This window comes from Epinephelus lanceolatus, chromosome 21 (genome assembly GCF_041903045.1).
Source record: "Epinephelus lanceolatus isolate andai-2023 chromosome 21, ASM4190304v1, whole genome shotgun sequence".
NCBI classification, from domain to species: domain Eukaryota; kingdom Metazoa; phylum Chordata; class Actinopteri; order Perciformes; family Serranidae; genus Epinephelus; species Epinephelus lanceolatus.
Window position 1 is genome coordinate 19,531,908 of NC_135754.1, and position 26,491 is coordinate 19,558,398.

At 40.9% G+C, this 26,491-nt stretch overlaps 1 protein-coding gene across 1 annotated transcript; it reads left to right on the forward strand.

Moving 5' to 3' along the window:
• Positions 1–766: 766 nt before the first annotated feature.
• Positions 767–25,938, forward strand: LOC117247708 (speckle-type POZ protein). The gene is made up of 10 exons (XM_033612325.2): positions 767–859; positions 13,582–13,785; positions 13,866–13,987; positions 14,941–15,092; positions 15,540–15,667; positions 15,749–15,926; positions 16,098–16,153; positions 18,985–19,107; positions 20,505–20,647; positions 24,205–25,938. Exons 2-10 carry the CDS (start codon positions 13,708–13,710, stop codon positions 24,347–24,349), a joined length of 1,125 nt encoding a protein of 374 aa, XP_033468216.1. The 5' UTR covers positions 767–859; positions 13,582–13,707; the 3' UTR covers positions 24,350–25,938.
• Positions 25,939–26,491: the final 553 nt, after the last annotated feature.

Sequence of the window (26,491 nt, forward strand, 5' to 3'; positions counted from 1 at the left end):
AAACTGATGATAATGCGGAAGGATGCAATTTGGGTGTTTTTTCCTTGCATATATATTAGACCATGCTTTACTTGACAGTGGTGGAAGCATTTAAATTGAGCATTTACAGACTGCTCAGATAGATTTTGGACATAAAGCTGCTGTAATCTCGTTTTTTATTATGATACTGGCATTTATAAGGGAGAGTCCATGCACATCACACTGTCCAGTACCTTGCCCGTGTCCACTAGATGGGGCAAATTCATAACAACTCACCCTTATCACAATCAGCCCAACTGGTGCAAACAAATCATTTTAATGAAATAAGCAAAGCCCTGTTATTGTAGCTGGATTAATGGAGAACCTCGCCTCCACATTAGAGGTTAAAGATGTATTAAAGACACCTTCGGGGTGAACCGATGAATCCAGAGATTAATTCCATCTACATTTTAATTAAATCAAACCTTTAGCGGTTGATACTCATTAATCTTGGTGCGCTGTGTTAATAATCTTGGCACAGTGCAATAGCTCATCCAGTGTGCTGATTAAATTAAGATACATTTGTTTTCACAGGTGGAAATATTAAACACTGGCCCCAGCACCCATGTGAGTGAACTATAGACACTACTAGTTACTAGTAACTAATTTTCACCTTTTACAAACAGGTAAGCATGAGAATATATATAAATAAATATTATGTATATTAGAAATATCTAATTTCTGTTTTTTTTTTTAAATGGGCTGTTAAATCACCCCGAGCCAGCAGGGGGCGCTCTGCGTGAGACTACTCATGTCTGCCAGCTCCACAGACAGCTAGCCTGCTAGCAAACAACAACAGAAGATCCCGGACAACTAGCGTCATAATTAACCTAACACCAAGGTAAGCCCGTCGATAAATAAAACAGAGCGCAGCGATATACGAGCTAAAGACTTCAAAACACACGGTGAAGGCTGTTATGTCGCATTTTTAGCCGCAGACTTGCGGCAATTTCCCCGACCTTTTTGTTTGGCTTAGGGTTAGCTGCTAGCTAGCTAGCTCGCTCAGTTAGCTAGCGTGCTATCGGGATTATGTACAGTATTTATTTGTTTGCAACGGTGTCACAACTTGTCGTCACTGTGTGGGGTTTATTTTTCAGTGTGAACACACTGGTGTTAACGTGGAGTTAAAGTAAAACGCCAATTCAAAGTAAGATACCTTTGCCGATAATCTGTATTGTTAGCAGGTTAACTACCTGCTCCTGTCACCGCCTACATTAACAGCACAGTGCCAGTGTCAGTTCCCAACACTGTCTGCTACTATTAGTAGTTTAACTAAACAGCGGCACATTTAATACGGCTGCATTTTAATATACGTAATAATTACTGTATTATTATTACTAATATTACAAAGTATACCATATGGGTTCAATTAGAGCTATTTAATGCACTGTAGTGGATGATTTCATGTTGTATATTTAGCCTTACAAGTGCTCATGCTGTTATAGTTTGTGTTCTCAAGTTGTCCACAAACCAGTTGGTTGACCAGCTGTCATGCTAATTGTCTGAGAAGAAAGTGATAAGATAAATGAGGTGTGACCCTGAAGGAGTGAGCAGTGTTGGTGCATCAGTACATGCACAGTGGTGAATGAGTCAGGTTCACTGGAAGCAGACCAAACACCACAGCAGTGATATCACCACTAATGTCCTTGCTTCTCATTGTGAGGAAGTTTTCTGCATCTCTCATGGTGGTGGTGGACACAGTAATATAAACATTAGTCATTTATGAAGACTATGGTGTTGTAAGTGGTAACATAATGATTTGAAATGCTTCTTCGTTTGGCTTTCTTGCAGCACTTGCAGTCTCTTCTTGTCTTTTTGCTATTTTTTTTGCCTAATATTGAAAGTCAAAGTGCTGCCGCACAGCACATTTAAAATGGGCCACAATTCAATTCAGGTTTTTCCTGAGTCCATGTCTTTGCCTTGCAGATATACTGAGCAGACATAACTGGGTTTAGCTGAGCTCACCTTTAGTGTGATGACCCAAAGTAAAATCCACTGCGTCCGCGCATTTTGTCCACAGTGTAAAATATAAATGTGATTATGGAAAAAGATGAACTGCGGCTAAAGTCTCAAATCAGTTTTCATCTCAACAATGCATGTGATCAGATTTTTGTATCAAGAAAGTGAGTCACAATGTTTTATTTTAAAATATTCCTTTACTGGAAGCTGATGTCAGATTTCTCTACCCCAAGTGCTCGTACAACTTAAAATGCTCAGTATGTGTTTTCCAAGAATCGTAACACTGTTCTCTTGATGGCATAAAGAGGGATCTGATAATTGCAGGCATAAACAATTTAGTGGTTGAGTTATCTGCTGTAGGGCAGATATTTATATTTTGATTTTGAGTCACAATTTTACTTTAAGCCTGCATAAGAAATGCAATATGAGTTTTTTAATAGAGGTATTGAATCATTTTGTTGATTTCTGGTGGTTTTCATGTGATATGTGATGAAGCTTTTTGTGATGTGGATATTGATACTATACATACTTTTCTAAAATGACAAACAGGGCCAGAAGCAAATATTTTCTTCCGTTATGCTGTCTCACTGGGGAAAAATGGGTGCAATATGTTAAACTTGTGAGACCTTGTTTTCTCTATTGTGTCCTCGTATTTGTCTGGATATTAGATTGTAACGTCCAATTTGTGAAGCCAAACTGCTACAAGCATTTTATTTACTCTTTTTAAATTTAATTTTAGTCTTGATCTCTGCCTCTCTGGTTGTACATAGTTTCGTTATATCCCCTTTTTCATAGCCACCCTTTGGAAATGGACAGAAATAGAACATGAGTCAATACAAAAGAATAAGAAGGTGAGAGGCTTCATTTGCGATACATGGTGGCCCACATGTCAACAGTGTCTGTCATACTCTGAGTACATGAATTTTATTTGAAACATCATACAGTCCGTTGCAGCTTGTCCAGTATTTTAAGCCATCAGATTGTTGGGTGCCTTTTGAGATAGGGCTGGGAAATATATTGATATTTTATTGATACTGTGATATGAGACTAGTTTTAAGGCTGTCTATTTTAAAGGCTGCATTCAAGTAAAGGGATGTAATTTTCTGAACAGACTGTTCAGGGTTCTTTTTCTTCTTCTTTTGCTTGCGGTGTCGGATAAGTGGAACAGAAATCTACAAATTGTTTAATTTATTGGTGCTTATAAAGTAACAAAGACTACAGTTAGTTGTCAGGTTTAATCTTTATTTAAGTAAATGAAAAAGAACAAGTACAAAGTATGCGATGCAAGAAGCACCTCTTGTTATGGCACTTGGTCGACTTGCCTTTGAAAAATTATCACAATTTATCCACCTTGCTCTCAAACTTGAAGCACACTATGCAATACATAGTTGAGTTATGTTCACATCCTCAAACATGACCCAACTAAACTCCTGTTTCGGGAATAATTGAAAGGCTAACCTGTGCTTCAGCTCATTAACCTTATCTTTACCCACCACCGTTTTCTCAAAAGCGCTCAGTGAGTACTGTGATGTGTTTTTTTTTTTTCCTAATGACATTTTTATTGAAAGATAACTGCAAATTATACAGACTTACAATTGAAACACTCCCTTTCCATCATTTTTTTCTTTTCTTAACAAACATCCCTCCCCATCTCCCACCCATACCCTGCTGTCCCTACCTTGAAAGTTCATGGAGATACAGGTTGAACAACACACAGTAACATTGATTTCATACAAAAAAATAAAGTACAGTAGAAAAATGGGGATAAGTAAATAAAAGAAAGGAAGGGAAAAAAGAGGAGAAGGTCTTTTGGATAACAGTGCGTAAGAGTCAATGGCAATAATGTACAATTACATAACATTTCTCTTCTGTTCAGGAGCGTTCGAAGGCTATTAAAATAAACTATCAAGCATTGCCATTTCTTATAGAAACAGTCTTCAGAGCGCCTAAGGACACATTCACACTGGCGCTATTTGATCCACTTTAAACAAACCACACTTCCACAGATAGTTCGGATCGTTTGGAGTGATGTGAACGCTCATTGGAACTCTGGTGCAGACCAAAGGAGCAGACCCTGGTCCGCTTGAAAATTGGGGGTCTCGGTTCACTTGCAAGTAAACCCTGGTGTGGTTCGCTGACAGTGGGAAATGCAAACGGACTATCCAGCGAACCCAGGAGAGGAAGTGACATAGAGCACAATGCGTTTTGGGTAGAAGCCAACAGCGCGAACCAGGAGAAGCAGAGGTAAAAAAAAAAAAAAAAAAAAGCTCATACTGGGCAGCTTCTTGTAAAAAAAACAATTAGGTTTGAACACCTTATTGGTCATCAATTGGTCCTGGCCAATCGATGAGCCAGATTTTCCTTTTCCTAATGCTTTTTTTTCTTCCTGGGCAGTGGTTGTTTTGGGCAATACCGCCCCCAAACGAGCAGCTGTTGTAACTGTGTGACGTTGTCCAGGTGGTTTGGTCTGCTTTACAAAGTGCAGTGTGAAAGTGAACCGAACCAAATTAAAGTGTGTAATTGTTATACCCTGGAAATCCAGAGTTCTCGCTAGAGCACAATTTGAATTTGCTCAGCGAGTCACTCTGTCAATCAGTAATGATGCTCATTACCCATGCCCTTGAAGCCGAGCTGCACCAATCACATCGGTGTATCTGATATAGGCGGGCCAGAGGTGAGCTAAACAGATGACAAAAGCGCTGCAACAACGAGGTCGGGAATCAGTCAGTAAACATTGCAAGATGGCTACGGATGAACACCAGTTGTTTGAAATGGCTTTGGCTGCTACAATGAACGAGTTAGACTTGGCTTTTTCTCTAAAAGAGGAACAGAAGACGGCGCTCGAATCTTTACTTTGCAAGAAGGACGTTTTTGCTGTTTTGCCGACCGGATATGGATACGTCACCCTGTGTATTGTTCTGATTGGTCGTAGTATTATCCAATTGCATGAAGTGATATTTTCAAATGCATGCTTGGTGCCGCCCCTTGAGTTGGGCCATTTGCATTACTCATAGCCAGACCCTAAATCTTTCTAGATTTGGGTCTGGATTTGTTAGGCATTACCCGCCCAATCGAACCGAGTCCCCCGGACTATCCTGGTGTGAATGCACACTAAGAGTGAATTGTATCTTCTTAAGTTTGACAAAAAAATACCAGGTCTTGAAGCCAGGCAGAGGATGATGGGAGGTTAGGAGAATTCCATTCTTGCAAAATTCTGCGACAAGCTAATAGAGACGCATACGCCATTATATCGGCTTGTCCACAGGTCAGAGTAGTAAGGTTCTCTGTAACCCCAAACACTGGTATGAGAGTGCAGGGTTGCAAATCCTTTTTTTTTTTTAAATTTTGGACAAGGTTCCAAAAATGCAGGCCTAGTTTGGGACAAAGAAGGAGCAATGAGCATTTCTTTAATGGAGACAAGAAGGAAGCGAGATATTTTACTACCTACCTACTTCCATCATCAGTTCTTTGAAAATTATTTATTTTTTCTTAGAGCAAGCGAGTTGCTAGCCCAACATGGCCTTTTACTTGCCCAGGGCAATTGGGTAACCCCCAGTTGTAATCATTGTAATATCACTGTAAATATTTTGTGAAAGCAACAATAGTCAACACTATAATATCACTGCAATATTGATATTGAGGTAATGGTCAAAAATATCATATATGTATTTGATTTTCTTCATATCACCCAGCCTTATTTCAAGGAAATCACAATATTTTTGAAGGTTAATTAATCATAATATCAGTTGTCTTTCCTGTTACAACTTCCAAGAAAAGCAAAATCACTAAGTCATAATAAAGCTCAAATTAACCAAATTGAAAAACAGAAACAGTGTAGTTCAACTGCTCCTCAGATGCCCCTAAGACCCCCTTTTTAAAGCTTTAATGACTGGACTACATGCAGCGTTTGCAGCCTGCCGGAGCATCTGCCCTCAGAGGTCAACACATCAAGTGTAACTGTTGGTAATGGTGTGAACCAGGTGACTGGAGACATTAGATATGCATTGAGGTCCCTCCTCCCTTTAACCTCCCATGCCTGGCGGAGAAAGGAGGGTTTTAGCGAGGAAGTACAGGCAGGAGGTGAAGCCTGGTTGCTAATGCTTTTTTGCCCGCTCAAATCCCCTTCAATGTAATTGTGGGTCTGCACAAAGTCAGGGATGAGAGCGAGGCAAGCTGATCGCTGTAGCAAAATCAATAGTTCATACCTCTCTGAGATTGAGTTTTTAGGAAAGGAGAAGCACCATGACCAAGGGCAGAATATGAAATCGCTCCCACAGAGGCCCAACACGCGCTGTGCAATCGATCCCCGGTCCCTGTACCAATTATAGATTTAAGGTTTGTCTGTGGCTTACTGCAGTCCTCAAAGACCAAAGCTTTGGAAATAGACATTGTGTTCACTGACACTTCGACAAGGGTTGCAATTTTTTCATCCCCCTTGGAAATTGCCGTCTGAAATGCCTCCATACCTCCAGTCTTTAATTTAGAGCAGAGATTGATTCTCCTTTTTTTTCGGTGGGGGGAGTGAAATGTCAGGAAAAAAGCATTGTGATCTTAACTGCCACCTCATATATCATATCTCCACACATTCACACATTTTAATTATATGGATTTTTGTTTTTGGACCTACATATCTAACTCTGTTATTGTGGTAACAAATACCACCTCGACTGTGATGAACAGCTTGTAGATTGTTTCCTCTCTTCTACCATCTTTTAAATTTTGAATTGATTTTTGTTAAATAGTTTTGCCGTCTGCTGTTTGGATTTTGATCACAGACTGTAACATTTTAAAAAGCCTTGCTCAGATTATTGGGATAATCAATGTGTACTGGTGATAAGTGTATGGATTGTCTGGTGAAGGTTCAGCTGACAACTAGAATTTATCACGCTGCCTTCGACCTGTGCTGGTGTTTTGTTTTTGGAAACTCAGGTCTCTTTGATCGACAGATCTTCCATAGTTTGGTTGGTGTAGCGAGTCACGTAAAGGTAGAGTAAAACTTTAAGTTGTAATCTTTAACATTTTATTCTGGTTGATTTGGTCACCTTTGAGTTGGAGATGTGCAGCATGTTGCTGCGCCTCTTCATCTGACAGCTCACAATGGCTGCTCCTTTGTGCAAAAATTAAAGCTGATAAGCTGTCAGGAAAACAACAAACAGGAAGTGACAATTGTCTTTAAAGCAGCATTCTTGATAAACAATTGCAATCAGGTTTTCTGGGTCACAGACTTGGCTACCTAGCTCTGAAGTTTGGAGCTGTTTCAATGTCCACAAATGTGGGACTTAAGTAAATCTTAAGTAAAAATGCTTGATTTTGAGGCTGTATGGAGTCAGAGTTGTCCTTTAATTGAAATTTATATGTCAAGATTTTTCTCCAGCAACCCAAAATCAAAGAGTAAAATAATTTCTCTTGCACTTTAGTGGGATTTTTTAATTTATAAGGGACACATCTAACATTTTTATTGTTCCTAATCCAATTATGTAATTTCCATATATGTGTTTTGTAAATTCTCTGTTAACAACTTATTTTGAAAAGCAGATGTGGTCACATATCCTGAGCCGTTTCAGTGCATTTAAGAGGTCAGAATATGGGGCACTCCAATTCTAGCGGCAGCTGGTTTGACCACGCAGATAGTAATTAGGTGGAATTTATACTTACCTACGCCGTAGGCTCTGTGTCGACGTAGAGTCTGTGCAGTAGCCTGAAGTGCACCTCCCCAGAAATGTAATTACACGTTGTGGCGATGTATACCTCTTTCTATCTTTTGAAGTTGTAACCATTTCCCTCAGTAGAAACAAAGCTTTTATTTACTTTAATTTCACAGATAAGAAACAATAAATTGTGAAGACAGTAAAGCCTCCACAAGAACAGCATTTTAAGTCTTGTGTGTGATTTAACCTTCAGGGATTTATCCTGGCTTCATATGAGCAGAGGGAATCTCTGCTTGCTGCTAGGCTAATTAATACAATCAAATTTCTAATAAAATTTTTTGTTTACTTATCTAAATAAAATGTAAATACTTGGAATGGCTGTTGCAGAAAAAGTGACTACCATGAGTAGAAGCAAAATTTAGTTTTCTCACAATCTTAAGGATTGTAACTTTACAATCTGTGGCTGATATGTGTTCAGCTGTTTCTCTATGAATGGACTACCTGTCCTATAATCTGTTTAGTTCACATCTCAATGGGGTAGTTCAGCAGGAAACTGTTGTGTGCAGGGACCTTTTCAATTCAGCATGTGTCTTCATACCTGTCCCAGAATCTGTATTTGATTTCTCTCTCATACCTCTGTTTGATTTTCTTTTGTCTCCATCTAACCACTTTTTGTGGCAATTTATCTCTTCGAATGGCTCCACAGAAGGTGGCCCATCTTTCATTCGCCACCTGTTTTTCCATTTGGCTTCTCTCTCACTTTACTTTTCATTTTCTTTCCCTCTACCCCCTTCCTTTATCTTTGTCTCAGTCCGTCTGACCAGTCGCCACTGTTGAAAAATCAAGAAGATTGGTTGGTTCTCCATTCATTGGATTTTTCAAAGACAGTCTTGAAACTAGGCAGAACAAAGCTTCCTGTGTGGACTGGTTTGTGTTCATCCAACATAGTAATGTAATGGGAGCAGTGGTAACACAACTGCATCTCTCTCTGTCTCTCTTTAGGTCTCATTGTATCATACGGATTACTGTTATTTTATTATGTTGATCTGTTCTGTACGACATCTATTGCACGTCTGTCCGTCCTGGAAGAGGGATCCCTCCTCAGTTGCTCTGTCTTAGGTTTCGTGTTGAACGTGAGTTTATTGCATCCGTTCGTCCTGAAGGCATCCTGGAGAAGATCTCTGTTCGTCCCAGCATGTTTTCGATAGTCCGTGGGAAGATGTTAGTTTCGAGTCCTGCTTTTTAGCCTGCACAACATTGATGTGACACAACAGAAAAACATCAGCCACTGCTATCGGTAATTATAATCTCACTTGCTGAGATAATACGTGCATCCGTATTACACTCATACTTTTTCCAGTATGAACCCCTTTTGCCTCGAGAACAAGCTTTTTCCTCCTCCACTGAACTCCACTTTGGCTGTGACTTAGTCTTTAAGTTCCAGCAGAGTGTTTAGCAGAGTATTCATGCTGTGAACATCCTGTCCCATCTATAAAGGTGTTCTGATCAGTAGAGAGATGGAGAGTGTGCAGGCAATTATTCCACACTGTTACCGTCTAGATAATATTGTTGAAGAATTTAGAAATGTTCCAGTTTCATACTACATAAAGATACTATATAGCATGTATTTACATTTATCATTTTACATCTATTAAAGGTGACACATTGCATCATGGGATTGTTACCAGAATTGAGAGTACGTACAATTTTTCTTTCCACTGGGTGGTTGTGGCTCAGGAGGTACAGTGGGTCATCCCCAGCTCCTCCAGTCTGCATGTCAAAGTATCCGTAGGCAAGATAATGAAACCCAAAATGCTCCCGGTGGCTGTGCCATCAGTGTGTGAGTACCTGTGAACATTTAACTGATGAGCAAGGGGCACCTTTTATGGTAGCCTCCACCATCAGTGTATGAATGCATGTGTGAAGGGGTGAATGTGACATTAGGCTTGGGCGGTATCTAATTTTTCATACCTTCATACTTTCTGAAATTTCAGTCTATGATGGACAGTTTGGGCCTGTCCCAATACCCACACTTCCCCTAGAAATACCAACCTACACTTAGTTGTGTGCGTTCAAGTTTAGGCGAGTGGTGTCCCAAAACAGAACTGAGGTAGTGGAAGTGGTCTCCAACACTTAAAACCCGCCCTAGATTCCAAGGGAGCCCCAACCCACACTTAAAACGAAGTGGAAGATGACATTTCCCAGAACACCTTGCGAAGTCAGCAACTTCGGCAAGTTTTGGAAAACAATTTGTTACTGTATGATAGGAATGTAGGCTATACAAACAACTGATGGTTGGGCTAGCATAAACTCATCAGCAACTCGGTTGAACACAGCGTCAAAATATTTATTAAACAAATCGACTTACCCAAACAAAATCAATCAGAACTAGAAGATGTCTTAGGCGCCTCCTGTTTTCAGCATTTCTTCGCTGTTGATTCATCAGACGGAGAAGAATAAACATAGCACACACCACAACATAAGCGCTGGAGCCGGAATTTTCATTGCGTCGCTACTACGCGTGACGTATGCCTGCACATCGGCCACGCCGATTTGTGTGAAGCAGTGTCCCGTTTAAAGATCTCTACCCTAATATTTCTCACTTCCCTCATCAAGGGTTATCTTGCAAACGAGGACACTCAATACCAAGTGGAAATGGGACAGGCCCTTAGAGTGAGCAGCGCTAACCAACCCAGCTGACAAGTTTGTTACTTGTGCAAGCTCTCTTAGCTTTTTCAAACTAATAAATACAACAAAGAAACCCACAAAATATTTAGAAAAGTAATATTCTCACATCTGTTTTCCGTATTAAATAGTGAAACACAACCATACACCTTTTTAAATTCTTGTTTCTTTCAGTTACGGAATTGAGACTGGCTTAACTGCCTCATTAACTCACACTTCACATTCACATTCAGATGCAACAGAAACAAACAACAAGGTTCCACGGCGCGCATATGCTGCTCATGAAGGCAGCATGACTCGGACGTTATCCCTCCACCACTTCATGTTGCAGCGACTTTTAGCTCAGCTGCCTGATCTATTAGTAGATATTGGAGACTGACCTCTGGTGGCGCTTGCTGTGCACTACAATAAGTATTTAATGACGATATTGAGAATCACATCGATGGGACTTCTGTATACCCTGGTAAACCCTAATATCATGATACTGCCCAAGCCTTTGTGACAAGTAGTGTGTAAGTAGTTTGAGTTGTCGGTGGTCCCCTAAACACCCTGAGAATACTGAGGCCATTTGTAATGTTATAAACGCATACAGTATTTAATTACACAGTTAAATGAAACTTTATTTAAAGGATCTGCTGAGGCTGTAAGTCTGTGGTAGAACTGAACTGGAACTAAAAACTGTTTAAGTCTGTCGTAAAGTTTTTTTCAGCTCGCAGTCTGTTCAGATGCTACAATTCACACACAGCCTCTAAGCAGCGTCGCTGTCAATGTATCACCTTCATTCAGTGTAATCATCAGGAGCAGAGAGCTCGGCTCCCAGCCGTCACAATCTGTTATGCTGCATTCTGACCCAAATTGAATTTATGGATGAAGACATTGAAGGCTCTGGGTGTGAGAGGAAGATAGAGACGGATGAAGGGTTAGAGGAACGGTGAAATAGAAAAGAAGTGGTGAAACAGAAAAAAAAGATATTGAACAGTGGAAAAAGAATTGACCACAGATTGACAGTATGAGGAGCCAGACAGAAACGGACTGGTATTGTACAGGAGTGAAAAACACCGATCTTGCAGTGAGATAAGAAAGGCTAATCTGGAAATGTTTGTTCATGCTGCTAATATTGGGTTAATATTTTTGCAGCAAACCAAATTTACTGTTTTCATGAGATGATGCCTTCGTGCTCCGTCATTTCTCATGTGCAATCATTTGAATTTCCTCTCTTACTTTCTCTGAATTACTAGATATTTTCATCTCTGTTATTTATATGTATATGTATTTTTTAAGTATAACCCAAAAATCCCATGAAGAGACCAGAACTAATAATTTGTTGATTTATCTCTCAATACCTTACAAAGGTCCTAGCTTGTTTTTGGAGCTCATCAGGTCACAAATTTAGTTTTATTTTTTTTTTAAAAAGGGATACATTTCTATATTAGATGGATATTGTAGTTTTTAAATAAACTTAACTCAAACATGAGAAGTAGTGCATTTAGTGGAGGCTGTTATTAGTGATGTATTAAGGCCTTAACCACACGTAGACGTTTTTCTGTTTCAGCCATTCGTCCACACGCAAGCTGCTTTTTAGGTCACTGAAAAGGTACCCTTTGTAAAACTGAAAATTTTCAGAGACTCTGTTTTCAGTTTTGATATATAGTCGGGGAGTTTTTGGCTCGTAACGTCAGAGTGTGCACCATTATCTCCTTTATTAGGCATCACAAATGATGCAACATTTTGTGCAGTAGTGGACGTGGCCCAAATAGTGCTGGGTCTAACCTCACTAACAGGACTTTTTACGTGATTACACATAACTGTACAGTTACTCTTCCACTACAGAGGTCACAGCTCCAGGAAGCCTTCTGGTAATAACTTTTTTCAGGCTTCAGATTGGCCAACATCTGTTTCTTCTTCTTTGCCTGGCTTTAGGGTTGGGATTATGTGCTGCCTGTTGGTTTTGCATGATCTTGATAGTGCTTCAATTGTGTTTTTGCAGTTTTATTTGGAAAGATATTTGTTTGAAGTGCTTGTGTGGACAGTTTTGTTTGTTTGTTTTGTTTAAAGGGAAGGAGGAAAAACATCTGTGCAAGTCTGGACTGTGCCTAATGCACTGCAATCTTAACTTTACCTTTATTTACCTAAATTCTTGGCTTCCTGTTGTTACATTGCCTATTCTTGCTTTTGCTTTGTCTGCCAAAGTACTTTGTAAACTAAGATTCTTCAGAGAATATTCAAACCAGCAGGACAGTGCATGTCATAATGGCTCCTAAATATTGCAGCCAATGCAACAGTATGGCTTGGTGATGTGTTTAAAGTAATTTTTTGGACATCAATAGAGGTTTATAGCACGGGGCAGCAAGATACATCAGTTTTGGCACACAGGCAGTGTGTTGTCTTTGTGACTTATAGAGAAATACAGAATATATTCATATATCACCAGTTTGTCCTTTTAATGTGTAGATTTCACATTTGTGTGAGATCTGAGAGTTCCAGTAGACTGAAATGTCAGAATACTTCAATCATTGTGATTTAACGTTGTTTTGTTGCTCTGTGTTGTTCAGTGCAGTTTGTTGTTGCCACTTATAAATAGCTAAAATACTGTAGGCTGTGTACTGTTGATGTTTTCAAGGTTTATTTTTATTGATTCCATCATACCATCTCTAACAGAAAAGTCAGAGTTTTACAGTGCAGTGAATATTTTGTGGCATTAAATGGTCAAGGAGAACCAGGCGTCAGGGCTGGATAACCTTAACAGTACACACACACATGCTGTTGAAGTTTGTTAGTTTGAAGGAAAAAAGTGTGTATCACAGGTCTGCATAGCTTTCCTGTGAGTGTGTGACTTGAAGGTAATTTGTGAACCTTGGTTTTGGCCAGTGGCTCCAACCCCCACTGCTGTCCCGGAGGCAGCTTGTTTATTTACAGTTCATTTTTGAGACTTAATTGCAATTGCAGCGGCTATTGATCTCAGAACAGGCATGGGCCATCGATCTCCCGCTGTCCCCCAATGGGTCAGGGACAATTCATCTAGCCACAACACCACAGACCTCAGTAGCAGGCAGTGTGGCTGCATGAATTAAATGATATTGAATCTTAACTGGATTAATGAAAGGTACAGTGCTTGTGTGTTGCATCCCAATGAGCTGTTCTGAAAATGGTTTTCTGTGATTGCCTGCCTCTCTGTTAGAAAAATGTCTTTCAGGCTAAACAGGAGTTTCAAGGAGATGGGACTTAAATTCTGGTCTGATTAACTAATCACACTCACATTGTCTCTTTCTAGGGGGCAAACTGCTTCCATCTGGCATGTACTGATGCAGATGGACGTCAGGACTGAATACTGACAAGTGGAAGTGACGGATCCCTTCTCCTCACCCTCTTGCCCCCGACACCTTCTGTCACGCTGGCAATGTCAAGAGTCCCGAGTCCCCCTCCCCCTGCGGAAATGTCCAGCGGGCCTGTGGCCGAGAGCTGGTGTTACACACAGGTAAACCAGTGACAGTGTTACATTTAATCTCAAATAAATCAAATAGTCTGAGCTTCACTGAATATTTTTTCGTTTGTCAGATCAAAGTGGTGAAGTTCTCTTACATGTGGACCATCAACAACTTCAGCTTCTGTCGTGAGGAGATGGGTGAGGTCATCAAGAGCTCCACCTTCTCTTCTGGGGCCAATGATAAGCTGAAATGGTGGGTGGGCAAGAGAGCTGCTTTGTTTCATCATATTCTGATATCCAGTATTTATAATCTTACTGTAGTGTCCAACAAGTGGACTGTTGAGGCAAATGTTATTACAGGCATTCTGTCCTTCGAAAATAAAAACTCAACAGCAATGTCTCTTTCCAGAAATTATGACCCGGTTACTCAAAATAATCCACAGACCTTGTTGTGAGCAGTTTCATGAAGGAACTATTTTCTCTCTGCTGAACTACACCCATCAACTGCCTCACCACACTGGAGGAAGCGTGCTTTGACTCATTGATGACAGGCTGGTGCTTGTGACGTTGTGAGATGCAAAAATGAATGGTGTCCTCCTTGGCTGGGCTGTAATGTTAGCTAGTTCACGTTTCCTTATTTGTGGTGATACAGTTGGCGAGTGTTGTTCAGTAGAAAGAAAATTGGTCCTACATGAAACTGCTCACAACAAGGTCATGGAATTTCACAATCAGGTTTTCCAGGAATGGAAAAGTCATGGAATTAGTAAAAATCATTAAAAGTCATGTAGCGTAACATAACATAACTGCAAATTTATTTTCTATAGCTGTCGACGTAGCGTAGCCCTCATATGTGTCAATGTGTGACCCTTTGTTTACCCACGTACAGCATTCTTCCTCTCCCTTCATGTATGTCAGCTACCTGAAATCTTACTAAATGATGAAAACTCTGTGTGTGTGTGTGCGTGCGTGCCTGTTCCACGTTTTTCTTCTCCCTGACTTGGTCAATCCATGTGAAATTTGGCACAGTGGTAGAGGGTCATGGGAGGATGCGAATGAATCAGTATTACATCAATTGGCCAAAGGGTGGCACTATAACAACCAATTGAAATTGCAAACTTTGAATGGGCATATCTCATGTCCCGTATGTCGTAGAGACATATCTCTTTTACACAAGATCTTAATTATTGCATCCTCCACCATCGCCAGGTGTTTGCGAGTGAATCCTAAGGGCCTGGATGAAGAGAGCAAAGACTACCTGTCTCTCTACCTGCTGCTGGTCAGCTGTCCGAAGGCAGAGGTTCGCGCCAAGTTCAAATTCTCCATCCTCAATGCCAAGGGAGAGGAGACCAAAGCCATGGGTGAGTCAACCGGGGTAGCGTCATCTCTCAGTCTATCTCAACCCCAACAGCAGAGGCAGGTGGTTGCCAGCCATAGAGCTTTGGTTCGCTCGAGGTTTCTGCTTGTTTAAAGGAAGTGTTTCTTTGCCACTGTTGAACAGTAGAGGAAAATAATAAGTGCTTGCTGTTGGCAGGAATTCATTTGAATGGTGGGGTCTCTGTAAGTTAGAGTCTGGTCGACACCTGCTCTGTATGAAAAGTGTCGTTAGATAACTTGTAATGATTTGGCGCTGTTTAAATAAAAAATGACTTGAACTTTTAACTGCAGCAAAGGCCATAAAAGAGTCATATTCTAGATGTAATATCACAATTTTAGGCGTGTACTTTTTTTTTTTTTTTTTTAGAAAAATGACACCTTTCCTTTGACTTACCTTTTTGTGACTTCTCTGTGTCCCTGGCTGTCTGCAGAAAGCCAGAGGGCCTATCGCTTTGTCCAGGGGAAAGACTGGGGCTTTAAAAAGTTCATCCGGAGAGATTTCCTCCTAGATGAGGCCAACGGTCTCCTACCTGATGACAAGCTCACGCTCTTCTGTGAGGTACACTGCCCAGTCTCTGTGTTTATACCTTGTCTCTTTACAAAGCATTATGGAGTATTTCATGTAATGTCTCTCCATCAGGTGAGTGTGGTGCAGGACTCGGTCAACATATCTGGGCAGAACACCATGAACATGGTAAAGGTGCCTGACTGTCGGCTAGCAGACGAGCTGGGGGGCCTGTGGGAGAACTCGCGCTTCACGGACTGTTCCCTTTGTGTGGCTGGACAGGAGTTTCAGGCCCACAAAGCCATCCTGGCAGGTACAGACATGAGTCACACACACTTCACGTATTTTCTTTGTTCTGTTTTTTGTTCCTGCTGTTTAGAAAATGTAATATAATTAGTTTTCCCTCTTGCTGTTTCCTGATCACACACTTATACATTAACATTTTGGCTGTTGGCCTAACATCTCTCTGTATCCCTGCTTTCAGCACGTTCCCCTGTATTCAGCGCCATGTTTGAGCACGAGATGGAGGAAAGCAAAAAGGTGAGCCCATGGTCCCAATGCTTTTTTTTATTCCGTGAAATAAATTTGTTTTGTTCCTCAGGTGCTCATCTGCTCAGACTTTCCCTGCTGTGTTGAGGACTTAAAGTGAGTGAAGGATTGTGCGCTGTCAGACAGCTGCAGCGCAGAGCTGTTTGGTGAAACTGAATGATAGCGCACCTGAAATGAAATTGTCCTGCCGTACTTGGGGGTCAGGATTCATCCTTCACTGACAAAGCCGCAGAAGCAGAGAATTGCTTTTTTTCATCTGTGCACATGTGACTGTAAGAAATGAAACAGCAGGAGAAGCTGCAAAGATGTGTTTTTTTCCCCCAAAGCAAGGCCATTTTAGATTTTGTGTTGCCAACTTTTCTAAAGATTAAACCGTTCCACCCAGTCATCAACATATTTCAAATGTAGAGTTTATTTTGTGTGAAAAGTAACAACAGATTGTACCTTTTATTGTCATGTACACAACAATTACAGTGAAGCAGTCATAGGCAATGAAATGTTGAGATCTCAGGCTTCGTCCAAATGTGCTCCTACTGATTAGATGTACATTATAAACATGGAACAAAATCTAATTAGAATCTAAGACATCCATTACATTATATATAATTATAAGTAAAATAGTGTTGTAGCGGATTAGTAGTTTATTAATGTTGTGTGTACATACAGATTGAGAACAGAACACCATGTGCACCATTTATCACATTTAATCACTTGTTAAAATACCATGAAAGTCATAAATTCTAAATGTGTTAAAGGATAGTTTAGATTTTTTTAGTGGGGTTCTATGGGGTACTTTTCCATTCATTCATTCATTCATTCATTTTCTATAACAGCTTATCCTGTTTGGGGTCGCAGGGCTGCTGGAGCCTATCCCAGCTGACACTGGGTGAGAGGTGGGGTGCACCCTGAACAGGTCACCAGACTATCACAGGGTTGATACATAGAGACAGACAACAATTCACACTCACATTCTCACCTACGGACAATTTAGAGTCACCGATAAATCTCGCCTGCATGTCTTTGGACTGTGGGAGGAAGCCGGAATCCCCACAGTCAGTGTATTACATGCAGTAGATGTCAGTCGCCACACCTTCAGCTTAGAGAAGCAGGCTAGAGTCTGACATGGAAGCTAAACAGTGTACTGCTGTGGACGGGGCCAAAAGCAAATCATATTTTAGCCTCCTAAAAAATCAATATCAGTTTAAGTTTATGCTTATTTAGAATATTTTCACTGCTTTACCTTGCAGTCAGACAGCTCTTTCTGTCAGGGAAATGAAGCAGTTATCTGTGCTCCAGCCACCAGACACCTTTGACAAAAACAGTAATTTTACCCTCACAGAACTGGAGCAATATTGGACTACTGCAGCTTCTTTTAATGTGTGACTTTGGTGTTCTGAAAGGGTTAGCTTGGATTCATCAGAGTCACACAATAACAAACAATCTGACTGATGAAAGCAGTGGTAGATGGTAGACGGGCAACCTCTGTGTTCTGTGAGGTAAAATTACTGTTGTGTTCAAAGGAGTCTGACTTTGAAGAGAGCACAGATGGGTATTAACGGCTTCAGTTCCCTGTGAGAGAGGACTGTCTGACAGCAAGGTTAAGGCCATGAAAATACTGTAAATATAGTGTACACTTAAACTAGTCTGAGTGGGCGGAAGTTCTCTGCATAGATCAGCCTCTCATTGGGTGGAACAAGCCACCCGCTGAAGTCCCGTCCTACCACCTCCGGTTGTGTAGCAGTTTTCAAGTGCACCGTTGCTGTGGCACCGCCAAGAACGATTGTGATTGGCTGAAAGAAATAAAAAGAGCCGGGGCGTTTTTTTCTCCAATCTTAAAGTGAGAGTCGGTGCAGCCAGACCTTTCTTTTCTTGAGAAAGGTCTGGTGAGCGAGACTACACTTAAACTGATGTTGATGTTTTAGGTGTGACTTTTTTAAGATGGCTGAAATTTGCTTTGCTGCTGCCCCCTTCCACAGCAGTACATTACTGAGCCTCAATGTCAGTACTTCAGCCTGCTTCTCCAAACTGGGGGAGCGCCAACTGCTATCCTCTGTAGGTCATACACTGACTATGGATAAGGACAGCATACAACCCCACTTCAGATTATTCGAGCTATCTCTTTAACTCTAGAGAACTTAATTCAGAACCACAAGAATTAATAGGAACTCCTGTTTTATCATAATCCAGTTGTTGCACCATTATTCAGCACAAATACTGCATATGTTTAAAAGCAGAAGAATTCATCAAGTAGTTTAACTTTCATCTTCATCACATCATTTACACTGAAGGTCGGTCATGTTGCTATGAGTTCTCTGTCAGTCTCTCACACCTACTGTAGAAAAAGAAAAAAAATTTCTTAAGCAAGTGAAACTACCTAGCATGATGAACCGTAAAGAATGAATGAATAGACTGTAGAGATTTACAGGCCCATAGATAATGAAATGCACTTTCTCACATTCACTAATATAAAACTGTATATGGTACTGAAAAATCTTAAGCCATCTTAAGTTATTTATTTACCGTTACTCATTTCTGAATATCAGCAATATAAATAATCAATTTATTTGTCACATGAAATTATAAAAATATATAATATATATATTTATGAAATAAAATTTCAGTCAAGTGTAAAACCGTCAGTTCCTTCAATTTGTGCATTAAAAGAAAAACTGTAATAGTGAATATAAGAGACTATTGTTTTTATGGCATCATTAAAAAACCTGATTAGATAGTTGGCAGGTATCATAGATATTGTAGTTGAAAGTCACGTCATGGTGAAATGTTTGAATCTAACCCTCTTACTCCTCGTCTGTTTCTGTCAGAACCGCGTGGAGATCAACGATGTGGAGCCGGAGGTTTTCAAAGAGATGATGTGCTTCATTTACACTGACAAGGCTCCCAACCTGGACAAGATGGCTGATGACTTACTGGCAGCAGCTGACAAGGTAATATCACAGTACAACCAGGAGTGGTTCTGAAACCAAGACCGAAACTGAGACACAAATGTCCATGATTGGAATGTTGCGGTTCCTTCTTTCACAACTGCTGCAGGTGCAGCCTGTTGAGCTGTTATTGTATTAAAAGACAGAGCTCTCAGCATGGCTGCCAACAATTAATTTACGACTGCATCACCCGAATATGTCCATCAGCTAAACAAGACAAAAACAGACTGGAAGGCGAGTCCTTCTCCCTGCAGTGTCCAGGCAGCCTCCCACTGCGGATTTGGACTGTGCCAGAGTAATAACTAATGCCACAGAGTGCAAATCGCTGCGTATACTGTATTTAATTGAATTAAAAACTTAACTTAAAGCGAATGGTAAAAGTGTTTGAAACCAACTGACAGTGTACCTTCTAGGGTGCCTTTTAGTCAGTTCATTCTACCTGCCCTCTTTACAGGACAGCTGCAGTTCAGGAGTTATCAGCAGGGAATAGTTTTGTGATGGAGCATTACTGACATCTGTGTTATTTAGCACTTTCGGTATGGTGAAGTCACAGTGAAATTTAAGGTGTGTTGACTGATTCACGTTGTCAACTCATGCACTGAGTAACATTACAAGTAAACATTCCACCTTAAAAGTTGCCGGCAGTCGGACCAGTGAGGCAGCAACACATCCTTTCATTTTATAGTTACAGTTTACTAATAAAACTCTCCACGGTATGAACAGTGGTTACATGAGCCTCAAAACCAGCCACAACTCAGCCCTGAGCAGAGTGACCGTCCGCCACTGACCAATCAACAGACTGCAGTGTTCACAGCTCCACCTTTTAGTACCAGATCTGTGTGCTAGGTGCCCCAACAGAGCGGGGACCAAAAATGGGGACAGTACGGAACAGTTCCATTGATACCATCCACAACTTTTCACAGTGGAAACAGGAAAAAAGTGCACCGAACTGAACTGAACTGAACCATACTGCTCAGGGGCTTAATACTGTGCACAGCACCATAAGTTGCTGCAGCTGTTAATATTGCCGTCTTGGCTGTATTTAATATGATGAGAGTTGCATAATATTTTGTTGGCAGCATGCATTGTGAGCTTTGAGATATTCCCTCAGGTAAAGGTAATAAGATGGATTAAGTGCACAGTATCCACTAAGCCAGTTAACTCAGAGAGCCATCAGGATTTTAAGAAACAGTTTGATGATTTCACACTGATCTCACTCTCTGACACCAAATGGGAGACTGACTTTGACACACAGTTTCATACTGGACGGCCACAGATGTTTCACTGTCATTTTAAACGCTGAAATGATATTTGCAAATATCATCTAACCTGTCACAGCGACCCACATGAATACTGATGAAGACAGACAGTGTACTCACCATGTGTGCCCTCTCTTTCAGTATGCTCTGGAGAGACTGAAGGTCATGTGCGAGGACGCGCTGTGCACGAGTCTGTCCGTGGAAAACGCTGCTGAGATCCTCATCCTGGCTGACCTGCACAGCGCCGACCAGCTCAAAACACAGGCTGTCGATTTCATCAACTAGTAAGTTCACACATTATCACTTATAATTAGGTCTCCAGCACCTTTTATACAGACTCCCAGATCTTCAAGAGTCCGCTGAACATTTTGTCTCTGTTGTTGTGTCCGTCTGTTACATCTCCTCTTTCTCTTGGCATCATTACTGGTGGTACCAGGACTCAGTCTCACCCTTCCACCTCATCTCTGGGTGTCACAGTTAATAATTTAATGTCACATGTCCCCTCATGGAGCGGTCTGTGTGACAGTATTAAACCCCGCCGAGGCTTTCAGAAGGATTGGGGCAGCCTGACTCCTCACCAGGTCTGCCGTCACCTCATCTTTTGACTCAGATGAATGTGTGATAATAAGTCTGAACATGTTCAGCTCATATCTGTCCCCTCAGATTATTCCCCTCTTTTAACTACACACCATTTATCACTTATATTTATAAAGCTGAAGCAGTCAATTTATTGATTAATTGACTGGCAGAAAAAAACTAGCATAATTTATTAGAATGTATGAATCATTTACGTAAGTTTTCAAGCTAAGATGCCAAACATTCTGTAGTATGTGTTTTAGTTGGATTTGTGGCTTTTCTTTGTCTTACGTTCATGAGTTCAACCCGGCAGTCAAAACTCCCTGAACAGATCACGGGATAAATCAGGTTGTTTTTTTTTTTTTTTTTTACAAAATGTTGATATCAGGTTAAGAAGAAAAAATAATTCAACCAGACGAGCCAATCAGAGACAATTTCTCTAAGTGCCACTGAAATGGCATTTCAGGCTGATATACAGTCAGGTCCATAATTATTTGGACAATGATACAGTTGTCGTCATTTTGGCTCTCTACACCACAACAATGGGTTTTAAATGAAACAATGAATACCTGCTTAAAGTGCAGACTCTCAGCTTTCATTTAAGGCTTTTTTCAAAAATGTAGTATGAACCGTGTAGGAATGACAACCATTTCTTCACACAGTCCCCCGACTTTAAGGGCTCATAAGTATTTGGACAAACTAACATAATCATCAATTAAACAGTCAGTTTTAATACTTGGTTGCAAATCCTTTACAGTCAATGACTGCCTCAAGTGTTGGACACATAGGCATCATCAGATGCTGGGTTTCTTCCCTGGTGATGCTCTGCCAGCCCTTTACTGCAGCCGTCTGCACTTCCTGCTTGTGTTTTGGGTGTTTTGCCCTCAGTTTTGGCTTCAGCAAGAGAAACGCATGCTCAGTTGGATTCAGGTCAGATGATATGACTTGGCCGTTGCAGAACATTCCACTTCTTTGCCTTAAAAATGTCTTTGGTTGCTTTTGCAGTATGCTTCAGGTCATTGTCCAACTGCACTGTGAAGCATCATCCAATGAGTTTTGAAGCATTTGGTTGAATCTGAGCAGATAATGGTGCCCCAAACACTTCAGCTTTCATCCTGATGCTCTTGTAAGCAAGACAAGACTTCACTAGAATAAATACAGAGGGTTTATCACAAGATGCAAACCGTTGGTTAGCCTTAAAAATGGAAGGCCAGATTAGAGTTTGTCAAAAACCATCTAAAAAGCCTGTACAGTTGTGGAACAGCATACTATGGACAGATAAAACAAAGATCAACTACCAGAATGATGGGAAGACAAGAGAAGGAAGAAGGGAAGGAACTGCTCATGATCCAAAGCACACCACCTCATCAGTGAAGCATGGTGGAGGTACTGTTATGTCATGGCCATGTATGGCTGCCAGTGGAACTGGTTCTCTTGTATTTATTGATGATGTGACTGCTGACAAGAGCAGCAGGATGAAAGCTGAAGTGTTTGGGGCACCATTTTCTGCTCAGATTCAACCAAATGCTTCAAAACTCATTGGATGATGCTTCACAGTGCAGTTGGACAATGACCTGAAGCATATTGCAAAAGCAACCAAAGACATTTTTAAGGCAAAGAAGTGGAATGTTCTGCAATGGCCAAGTCATATCATCTGACCTGAATCCAATTGAGCATGCGTTTCTCTTGCTGAAGCTAAAACTGAGGGCAAAACACCCAAAACACAAGCAGGAAGTGCAGACAGCTGCAGTAAAGGGCTGGCAGAGCATCACCAGGGAAGAAACCCAGCATCTGATGATGCCTGTGTGTCCAACACTTCAGGCAGTCATTGACTGTAAAGGATTTGCAACCAAGTATTAAAACTGACTGTTTAATTGATGATTATGTTAGTTTGTCCAAATACTTATGAGCCCTTAAAGTCGGGGGACTGTGTGAAGAAATGGTTGTAATTCCTACACGGTTCATACTACATTTTTGAAAAAAGCCTTAAATGAAAGCTGAGAGTCATTTAAAACCCATTGTGGTGGTGTACAGAGCCAAAATGACGACAACTGTATCATTGTCCAAATAATTATGGACCTGACTGTATCTACACTAGGGTTGCCTGCAACTAAGAATTTTCCTAGTCCACCAATAGTCGTCATTTAGGGCCATTAGTCGACTAGTCGCCCGCGTGATTACGATATAAATTCAATTATTAAATGATATATTTTGGGCGGGGCAACACAATGGTTTGAGTTGAAGGTGTGAGAAAGAATAGTATCAGTAACATTGTTAACACTGTGCTACATTACAGAGAAATACAAAACCGTACTAATGAACCTTCATTAATATAGGCCTATATTTTATCTACAAGTGCACGTCACACAGAGAGCGAGCCGCCTGTTAATGACGCTGTCGGCAAAGCAGTAATGATTGTGCTAAGTGGCTAATGGGCATGTAGCTACTTCCATGTTTCAGATGATACGTCATGTTTGTTGTCGACCAATGAAGATGAGTTTACATATCACCTTGGGTTCATCCTTCACCTTCTCAAAATGATCCCACACTTTGGATTTCCTTCCGACATGTTATTAACTAGCCTGTGTAACAACCACAGGAATTAACGTGACTCTTGTCTGACTGCTGAGCGTGGCCTCTTCCTGTGTCTGTCCTTTCAAATTAAATTCCCACATGGTCCAGCCATAACGTTTGGTCGACCATTAGGGGGCAGCAGTAAGTTTTCATTTAAAAAGGCACAACTATGGCTATGTTTACGCCTAGCATCCACACTGCGTCAGTGTTTTGGAAACCCTTAAAACAGATTTTGAAAACGTTTGGAAAACTCAAAAAACGTCCTTGACCGCCTTATACTCGTGTTAATTAATGACTATACTGGACAGAATATAAGACAGCCCTGATTTTAGGCCCCCAGAAGCTGCTGCAGGTTAAACTGGGCTAATGAGACACTATTAGGGCGGATGAAACCCTAGCAACGAACTTAAAGACGCTTGCTAGCCTAGCAGCATTAAGGTTATAAACAACCTGTAATGCAACACTCTGTCGGAGCTGGTGTTCACCGATAGTCTTTCTATTCAAAAAGAGAGTCTGGTCTTGTGTACATGTAATGTGTAGTCCTGTAATATAAGACAACCCCTACTGGTTTCCAGGAAATATTCTGTTATATTCAGGTCCAAATACAGTAATCAAGAAAGCAATTATATCTAAAATTTTACTTGTACAAACCTTTTTCCCTAAACTACTGTTTTCTGTTTCTGTCCTCCAGCCACGCTGCAGAGGTGATGGAGACAGCAGGCTGGAAGTCCATGGTGGCGTCTCATCCACACCTGGTGGCCGAAGCTTACCGCTCCCTGGCTTCAGCCCAGTGCCCTTTCCTCGGCCCCCCACGCAAGCGCCTCAAACAATCCTAACAGCAAGACCTGTACACTCATGCACGCACACACACATGCATATACATACGAAGACACACAGACCCCCCCCTCACACAGGGACAAACTCTCCCCTTGCTGTTACCTACTACACTACCTACAGCCTCCCCCCTGAATCTCCCCCTTCTGCCCCATCCAAACCTGCTGTATTTAGTCTCTTCTAAAGATGGAGGGAAGAAGAAGGAGGAGGAAGAGGAGGTGGAAGAGAGGGGCAGGTGGGCTCGTGAAGTGGATGTTTGTTGTTTACAAAAAAACCCACAGCACCCCTCCCCTTTTCTCCTCGGCTCCGGCTTAGTGAGGTCTGACATTGTGCTCTTTTCCGTGTGTGAAAGCTAAATCCCTCGACATCCTGTTAGTTCCGACTTTGGAATCCGTTCGGGAGGAAGGACTGGACACAACAACCCAAAAAGAGCCAACTGTCTGGAAATTTGGAGGCTGAAAGGACAAGTGCAGATAAATTAAGTCTTTAACTGTCTATTTTATCACGAGGCTCTGTCCTGCTCTGTTCGTGGTGTCTGGAGCAGAGCAGTCGAAGAAGCCCCCAAACTAACGGACACATGGGCCTGTAAGGGACTAAAGAAGAAGTGGGCCTGTTAGTTACAAACTAGAAGCCACCCCCACCTGAGAAAGACAACCAAGGGCTAGTCAAAAAAGCAGATATGGGACAAAGTCATCATTAATTCTCCCAAAGAAAGTTGGGAAAACATTGCACTAAAGTCACAGGTCACCCCTCGTCAACCCTTACCAGCAGTAAAGTAGAAATACTGTAGGCAAGCACACATTGAAGCAAGCTTCATGGACTAATGACCCAGCTGGACCACCAAGAACAAGTACCCTTTAAGAAGATTTATCAGCAAGTGACAGAAACAACACCTGTACTCCCATATAGAACTCTGCTTCATCTGCGTCCGTTTTCATTTTTTAAATAGCCGAGGAAAAAACTGTATAGAGTGGATACAGAAAATAGCAACGCACAACTGGATGTCATTCTTGGGGAAATTGTATTTTGTGTGTCATTGTAGCCCTTGAGAGAAAATAAAATCCAAGGTGTCGACGGACAAACTAACCAGGAGGGAAAAACAATGTCAAGAAATGGTTTAAAGAAACACGAGGGTTCAATCAGGCATGTTAATGTTCTTTTATGACGGATTTCTTATTTGTTTTTTTTGTTCCCCTCAGAACTGTCATTTCTATTTTTTTCATAGGAATTTGTACAGACACTAGTGTTTTTGAAGCTGTGTAAACAAAAAAGCATTTTCAACCTTGACATTGAGAAAATAAAATGCAGACAGAGGTTTTCTTTGCAGGCATGAAGACTGAGGGGAAGTGAAACTGAAATGAACACGTTTTAATGTTCAGAACAGACAGAATGTGAAAAAATGCACACAAAGGCAAACCACATGAAATACATTTGAAGTTATCATTTTAACCTGGTGGGAAATGGTAATTGATAGAAGGAACCGTTGTTGTTTCTTTCCTGTAGATATTGCTGGTTATGAGAAGTGACACTTAGTTGTTGCCATTTTTTGTTCCCAAAAGATTAAACCACAACTATTTTGTATTGAATGCAATGCAAACTTTGTCTGGTATTTCTTTATGAATTGTGCGTTTGTTTTTTACTCCACGACATTTATTTGACAGATTTACAGATTAAGATTTTCCATACAAAACATATGTTCATCCCAAACATAACACAAATTGCTATACTTAAACATTAATTGGTGAGTGATAGTAATCCGGTAATATATCAAATACTATAACACATGCAAGCACCACAAAGAAATGCGCGCACACGTATTCTTTTCTCCAGATTTATAAAAATGCATGTACCCCTGCTTCTGTTTTTACCTCTTATATCTCAGTCGCTGTGAATGAGGCACACATCCACAAGCCTTGTTTCCACTCCCACAGGTAGCTATGAATGGATGTAGAAATGTCCTTTAACATTCATTTGCATTTTGAAAGTTGAGCCTGCTCCACCACTCATTAGACCTGTCAGTGAGGAGAACAGCAAAGAATGAGTGCAATTGCAACAGCGAACTGGTGAGGTCCTCCAACAGCATGGAATGGTGTCATTACACATCACTAATTCATCAAATGTAGACCGACCTGTTGAGTTTACCA

Excerpts from the sequence above, each read along its gene's own strand:
- LOC117247708 (XM_033612325.2), top strand. The coding sequence starts at position 13,708 with ATGTCAAGAGTCCCGAGTCCCCCTCCCCCTGCGGAAATGTCCAGCGGG. Across the intron at positions 13,988-14,940 it reads GCCAATGATAAGCTGAAATG|GTGTTTGCGAGTGAATCCTA; the intron begins GTGGGTGGGCAA and ends CACCATCGCCAG. Across the intron at positions 15,668-15,748 it reads AGCTCACGCTCTTCTGTGAG|GTGAGTGTGGTGCAGGACTC; the intron begins GTACACTGCCCA and ends TCTCTCCATCAG.